The following is a 7,500-nucleotide window of genomic DNA, read 5'->3' as shown; positions in this document are numbered from 1 at the left end:
TTTGTCAAGCCTGCATCTGCCCGGAGCACAAATTCCAAAGTTTTTAAAAGTTACATCAATTCCCAGCTGTAAACAATAGCTTGAGGAACGATGATTCTCAGTACCACGGGGTAGGGAGGGAGCTGGCAGGGGAGAGGGAATGAGTGAATGAGAGGAGGGAGTGAGAGGTCCCAGTAATGACCCTTAGAGCTTCAGTTGGGTACACGAGGGAAGGGAAAGGAAAGAGATGGAAGGAGGTACGCAGAGTGAGGGAAGAAAGAGAGGAAATGTAACGGAGTTCATGGGGTGAGAAGAGAGGAAGAGTGGATGGAAGGAGATGAGAGCAGATGTAGAGGCAGTGAGTGTACGTAAGTGTGAAAGAAAGAGACGGCGAAGGAGAGGACAGAAAGGTGATGAGGAAAGAAGAGGAGGGTTAAAGGTGATAAAGCTGAGAGAGAGAGAGAGAGAGAGAGAGAGAGAGAGAGAGAGAGAGAGAGAGAGAGAGAGAGAGAGAGAGAGAGAGAGAGAGAGAGAGAGAGAGAGAGAGAGAGAGAGAGAGAGAGAGAGAGAGAGAGAGAGAGAGACTGTGAACGTGTAGAACGAGCAGGTGAAAGGTGATGGGGCGAAAGATAAGAGAAGAGAGAGAGGGAGGAAGGAAAAGGTGAAGAAAGAGACGATGAAGGGAGGAACGGAAGGAGGGATGGAAGGCAGAAGGGAGGGATGGAGGGAAGAAAGGAGGGAGAGATGGAGGGAGGGATGGAGGGAGCGACGTGCTGTCAACTCACAGAAGCAGAGCGGAGCGTCACCTCGCTGAGGGGGGGGGGTCACCCTTTACCTTCGACCTGGTTATTGAATTTGTCTTTCAGGTCTGAACGAAGTCATGGTGTGTGTGTGTGTGTGTGTGTGTGTGTGTGTGTGTGTGTGTGTGTGTGTGTGTGTGTGTGTGTGTGTGTGTGTGTGTGTGTGTTTACGTGAAAGTTATATGAGCTCCCCAAAAGATGGAGTTCTAAAGAAGGCGCAGTTTATTTAGTTTCCAAACGAATCCCGGTCTTGAGAGGATAAAAGAATCGGAGTAAGGAAACGTTTAAGAGTTTAACGGAAGGAAAAGGATAAATGGCTGCAGTGTCAGGATGGACAAGAAATATGTAGGTCAGGGCGAGTAGAAAGTCTAGGGTTGCTGGGCCGCCGGATGGTTAGTTGGGGGTAGCAGTTAACAAGATCAAAGGAGCAGTAACCATAAAAATAAAACAAATTGAAAATAGAAACAGATAGAGGAAGGGAGGCGAACTGTGAGAGAATAAAGATAGAATAAAACTACATGTGGGTGAGAATGGAGCGCTTCTCTACAATATTTACGCTGACTTCATAGATTGGCGTGAAAAACCTTTTGCATGCCAGACTGACGGAGATGATACGGAACACTCAACGTCAAGCAAAAGTTACGACGTATTAATAAAATTTCCGGATGAGTTAGTGAGTGACGCACAGCCTACAAATATTCAATAGAAGAGGAACGGAGTGCTGAGAGGTGCAATACAAGGCCGGCCACTTGTCGGCAGCCTCGCCCCTTGTGTCTTGTTGACAAGTGGAGAAATTGAGTTTTTGAGGCTCTGAAGACCACCGGTTTTTCTCTGCCTCGTTGGAAATTGATAGAAAGATCAGAAGTTAAGGGAACGAGAGAGAGAGAGAGAGAGAGAGAGAGAGAGAGAGAGAGAGAGAGAGAGAGAGAGAGAGAGAGAGAGAGAGAGAGAGAGAGAGAGAGAGAGAGATAGTGAGGGAGGGATCGAGGGAGGGATCGAGGGAGGGAGGGATGGGAGAAGGAGAGGGAGAATGTATGTGTGTGTGTGTGTGTGTGTGTGTGTGTGTGTGTGTGTGTGTGTGTGTGTGTGTGTGTGTGTGTGTGTGTGTGTGTGTGTGGGTGGGTAGGTGGGTGGGTGGAGGATTAACACTCTCTCTCTCTCTCTCTCTCTCTCTCTCTCTCTCTCTCTCTCTCTCTCTCTCTCTCTCTCTCTCTCTCTCTCTCTCTCTCTCTCGCTTTGATATGAAGACAACTTTTCCCTTCACTTCCAAGTCATCACGTCAAAAAATGCAAGTGTCTTTTCATTCCGAGGCCAGAGCAGGTGCGTTTCAGAGATGGGGGGGTGGGTGGGATTTGCATACCAAAAATAAAAGCTTTCGACTAACATCTATTTCTATACGTTTTTTCTAATTGTGAATCTGCAGCGTTACTTATTTTGCATCTGAAAGGGTGGGGAAAAATATATGAAAGCGGCAATTGCATTATTCATTCCCACGCTACAAAAGGAGGAGGAGAGAGTGCGAGGGAGTAGACTCACGCAAATATCATGAATAGCTAACGACCTCATGTTTGCTTATTACTTTTATATTTTATCGCATCGTTGCCTTCAGGAAGAGTCCGGAGAGAGGCGCAGGCAAGAAATGAAGCCACTGGGAGGGAAGACATGAAGGGAGGTGAAGGGAAAGGACGGAGAAAGGAAGGAAAGCAGGAGTGATATACGGAATGAAAGCGGGAGTAAATGGAGAAGAACAAAAAGGAAGGGCGTGTTAATGGAGTGGAAGGAAATGTGGGACGCCTGCTATCCATTCGTCGCATCTTCTAATCTTTTTTTTTCCCCCGTTTTTTTTTTTTTTTTTTTTTTACTTGGTGCTAATTTGATGTCATTTCCTGTGTGATGTTCTCCTTCTGCCCCAACATGGCTCAGCTTTATTATATTTTGTAGCTGAGTTTATTTTATTTATTCATATGCTGTTGTTTTTAATTTTTTTTTTTGTTGTTACTCTCCTCTATCTACACCTTCTTCCTCGTTCTGCTCTTCCTCCTCTTCCTCTTTCTTCTTCTTCTTCTTCTTTTTTCTTTCTCCTCCTCCTCCTCCTCCTCCTCCTGGCTCTTCTACTTTTTTTTTTCATTTCCGATTCTTCTACTCCTCCCCTTCTTCCTCTTTTGTCCTCTTTGTTCTCGACTCAAGTCACGTAATAAAACAAGCGGTGCCTGGAATGCGTCGTAACGTCGTTTTATCGAAGTTTAAACCAAATTGTGTGAATTCTGGAAGAGCGCAATATTTTGTACAGGAATAACAAAAACTGTGTGTGTGTGTGTGTGTGTGTGTGTGTGTGTGTGTGTGTGTGTGTGTGTGTGTGTGTGTGTGTGTTGATGTAGGTGACATTCTCGTTACAAAGCTGTGTTATGGTAGTTGTAGTGCTTAACGGTGGTAGTGGTGGTAGTGGTGGTTGTGGTGGTGGTGGTGGTGGTGGTAGTGGTTGTGGTGGTGGTGGTGGCATAAGCAAGCCTCCCTTTGTCTCAGAAAAGAAAAAAAAAACTATTATTTCTCCTTTTTTCTATCTTCCACTACCCCTCCTCATTCAATACTTCCATTGTCACTGTTTCATTATAATTATGTTTTTTTCTTAGTATCAAATAACACCTTTGTCTTTAGATGGTGTTGTTGTTATTTTTATTTTATTTTTTGTTGTTGTTTTCCTATCCCGCAACTCTTCTGCACGTTAATCTGTCCACCTTTCCTGTCCATTACTTTTTCCCTTTCCCTACGTACTGCTTTATCTACCTCTCCTTCCACAATATTCTATTTACCTTCCCATTTCCATTATCTTAACTACCTTGTCGTGAACATTTAACCTACCTTTCCAATATTCTGGCTATTATTCTACTTTACCTTTTCGTTTCCACAATGTTAATACAGCTGCTACTACCACCATCACCTAAAATAGTAGACAAACATCACGTAAACACACAGATACACAAACCCACACGCATTCATAACTTTCTCTCCTCCCTCAGGACTCGTGTTGCTGGTCCTGCGTGCCCTGTCCTGAACACGCCATTATTTACAACGACACCTGCCGTTCCTGCGCGCTCGGCTGGGCCCCGACGGCGGACAAGGTCACCTGCTACAAACTGACCCCGGAATATATTACCTGGGACTCCTCGTGGGCCATTGTGCCGCTTGTATTCAGGTGAAGCAATTGTTGTTATGGGGGAGGTGCGAGTGTGTTGTTTGTCGTTGTGTGTGTGTGTGTGTGTGTGTGTGTGTGTGTGTGTGTGTGTGTGTGAGAGAGGCTTGGTGTTGATGTCAGTGTGCGCCAGAGCATGCGTTCTTATCAGTGTGTGCAGCCATCCCGTGTGAGCGCACTGCACGCCCTGAGATCTGAAGTGGCCATCGATTGCAACAAGACACTAGTGCGTCACATCACCTTCATCACAGTCTACCTGCTTCTCTCCTTCTGTCAGCCTAACTCAAGCTAACCAAACGCAACACAGCATACCAATTAAATCTTGCTACGTGTACTCACAAACAGAAATCCGGCAAGATGTAGAATTAAAACCTTTATTTTTTCTACTTCTCCCTACAGCATCACCATCATTTCCCACGAGCAGGTACACACTTCAAAACAAACACACCTTCCATTTTTCGTCCCTCGCCCTTCCCACCAGCCTCGCTACTTATATAACAAGACTGAAATTCTTTTTATAATTCAGCCCCTTTCTCCTTTTCCTCCACCGTCGCCTCTCCAACCACCTGCTTACAATTTCCAGCCACGTGTCTCGGTTCTTCTCCTCCTTATTGTGATTGTGATGAGACCTCCTTGCCGCCATCTTGGTACTCGCAGTCTGCTTACTGTGGCTCCCTCCCTCCCTCCCCCCATCATTTCTTTACGGTCCTCATCTTTCCCTCGTAAAGGAGCCACTTCCCCTTTATTCCAGGAACTTTTGTGTGTGTGTGTGTGTGTGTGTGTGTGTGTGTGTGTGTGTATGTGTGAGGGTAAGGTTATTTTGTCCCGTTGTTCCTGTTGTTGTCGTCTTTGATTATGACTCTTTCTCACGATGCTGTTCGCCACGCAACTAGCCTCACAAATATTCTCTCTCTCTCTCTCTCTCTCTCTCTCTCTCTCTCTCTCTCTCTCTCTCTCTCTCTCTCTCTCTCTCTCTCTCTCTCTCTCACGCACGCAGCTCCCTGGGTCTCCTGTGCACGCTGCTCACCACGCTGACGTTCATCCGGTTCAACACGACGCCTGTCATCATGGCCAGCGGGCGAGAGCTTTGCTACGTCCTGCTGTCAGGCATCGCACTCTGCTATCTCATGACTTTCGTGATCCTGGCGCCCCCCTCCCCTCCCACCTGCGCGCTGCTGCGGATAGGGCTCGGCCTGGGCCTCTGCATCTGCTACTCGGCCATCTTCACCAAGACTAACCGCATCTCCAGGATATTCAACCGCGGCATCAAGTCCATCAAGCGTCCCTCGTACACCTCGCCGCGCTCCCAAATTGTCATTTGTTCCGGTAAGTGGTTGTTGTTGTTGTTGTTGTTGTTGTTACTATTATTGTCATTATTATTATTATTATTATTATTATTATTATTATTATTATTATTATTATTATTATTATTATTATTATTGTTGTTGCTGCTGTTGATATTACTTTTACGATTGTCATTTTTGTGTTACGATAACGTTAAATTTCTGTACCTAATGACATGGTTTTTAAAAATGTATTTGGACGAATATTAGCAAGAATTCCAGAAACAGCGAGAAAACAACGAAAACATATTATATTACAACCACCACCACCACAACCCCAACCACCACAACCCCAACCACCTCATTAAACACAAGAGGGCGAATCACAAACACACCCCATAGCCGCACCTTTACCAATATTATAGTCACCATTTTTTTCCCTGGCAATATTTCCCCACGCCTTTTCTTGTTCTACATTTATCATACCCTTCCCTTTCCCCAAACCCTGCCCGCCATCACGCACCTGGCTCCCCACCTGTTTCCTCCGTCCTTTTCTTATTTTTCCACCTTCCAGTCTCCATCCCCCATTCTCTCGCTTCTCCCGTCGCTTCTCTCCTCCTTGTTACGCCTCGCCACGAATGGTTGCCAGTCACCACACACCACAGTTCTCGCCTCGCCTTCTCCCTCAAACCACAACGGAACCTTTCCCTCAATTCTATTAATGAGTACTTGCACGCAACCTATAGCAGCTTCTTCTTTTCTCCTCCTCCTCCTCCTTCTCCTTTCTAACTATGTTGCTCCGTTTTCTTTCTTCCTTTCCTCTTGCGCATTCTTGTCGTTTGTCATTTTTGTTTCTAGTTTTGATGTAATTTCGAAGTTTTTTTTTGTTTGATTTTTTTCGTTGTTATTTCCTCTATTTTATTTTGCTCTTTGTCCTTGTCTTCGCTCTTCTCCTCTTCCTCTTCGTCTTCTTCTTCTTATAGTTCCGCCGCCTCTTCGTTCTGCTTCTTCTTCATTTCCTGCTTCTTCCAGTTATCCTCCTCCTCCTCCTTCTCGTCTTGCTCCTCTTGCTCCTCCTTTTCCTTCTTTTTCCACTTGTTTTGTTTCTTGTCCTGGTGATTCTTCTCCTCTTCCTCCTCCTTCTCCTCCTCCTCCTCCCCCTCCCCCTCCCTGGCCCACACACCTGCGCTCCACACCTGAGTAATCACCTAAAAACAACAGGGTGGCAGCGAGACAGGTTTACACGAGGAATTCAGAAATTTTAAGTAATTTTCAACCACGTCAGGAGAGAGGAGTGGTGGGGCTCGAGCGTCGCCCTCTGAACCTTATGTTGACGGAGGAAATTTGCTGCTCAGAAAATGGAGAGGCTTGGTTAAAGAAACGGGAAAAAAAGTGTATTGTAAGGTCTTCTTCCTTCGTCTTTATTTGTTTTGGAAAAGTGTAGGTGGGAAGGGACACCATTAAGAAAACAACATCACGTACAACACTGTTATGGAAAGGCGTGCAGAAGGAAACATGGAGGAAAAGTGTAATGTATCGTCTTTTCCTTTAATTTTGATCTATTTATTTGATGAAAACTACAGGTAAGAAGTAACACGATGAAGAAGCAGGGAAGCGTACGACACTTTAACATTTCACAGAGAAAAGTAAGTAAATGTGAAGAGAGAAGGCCAGCCACCACAACGGTATTATGGAGCTTCAAGAGTGTCGCGCCCACCAAAAGTGTATCGCCATCATTCCTTGCTACGTAAAGGCATCAACAGTATTTTAAAACTGAAAATTATTCGACCATCTGATGTTCAATTTGGTCTTGCTGCGGCATTGGTGGTGGCGGTGGTGGTGGTGGTGGTGGGGGTGGTGGTGGTGGTGGTGGTGAAGGTGGCGGTGGCAGTAATGATGGTGGTGTCGGTAATTTTTATTTTATTTTGAGTTTCATCTCCAGTATATTTCCTCCGTTTCCCATCTAATTTGAATTCCAACGCATACCACGACGTCACATTATCAGCAATTACTTCCCATTAATTAACGATGCAAGTGCGTGTACAAGTGTTGACCAGCAAGGTGCGTCACACCACACCTGTGGCTGGCAGGGCTTGTGTGTGCCTAGCGTTACTCCACACGAAACTGCAACTTACCAAATTTATTTCCTCTAAAGCTTCTCTAAATATCGTAACCTTTGAAACTTACCCCGCAAAGATAAAAAATAAAAGGAGTAATATAACATGCATTTTATATATATATATATATA

At 45.2% G+C, this 7,500-nt stretch overlaps 1 protein-coding gene and 1 long non-coding RNA gene across 2 annotated transcripts in view; one reads left to right on the top strand and one right to left on the bottom strand.

Moving 5' to 3' along the window:
- Window positions 1-7,500, bottom strand: part of LOC135102369 (uncharacterized) — a 165,071-nt gene that overhangs the window by 108,942 nt on the left and 48,629 nt on the right. The gene's annotated exons all lie outside the window — the stretch shown is intronic.
- Window positions 1-7,500, top strand: part of LOC135102366 (metabotropic glutamate receptor 8-like) — a 172,906-nt gene that overhangs the window by 153,090 nt on the left and 12,316 nt on the right. The window contains 2 exon segments of the mRNA XM_064007497.1: window positions 3,797-3,972; window positions 4,967-5,295. Coding sequence (XP_063863567.1) covers window positions 3,797-3,972; window positions 4,967-5,295 — 505 coding nt within the window.

Source organism: Scylla paramamosain, chromosome 7, assembly GCF_035594125.1.
Source record: "Scylla paramamosain isolate STU-SP2022 chromosome 7, ASM3559412v1, whole genome shotgun sequence".
NCBI classification, from domain to species: Eukaryota; Metazoa; Arthropoda; class Malacostraca; order Decapoda; family Portunidae; genus Scylla; species Scylla paramamosain.
This window is presented reverse-complemented; position numbering and strand designations above follow the sequence as displayed.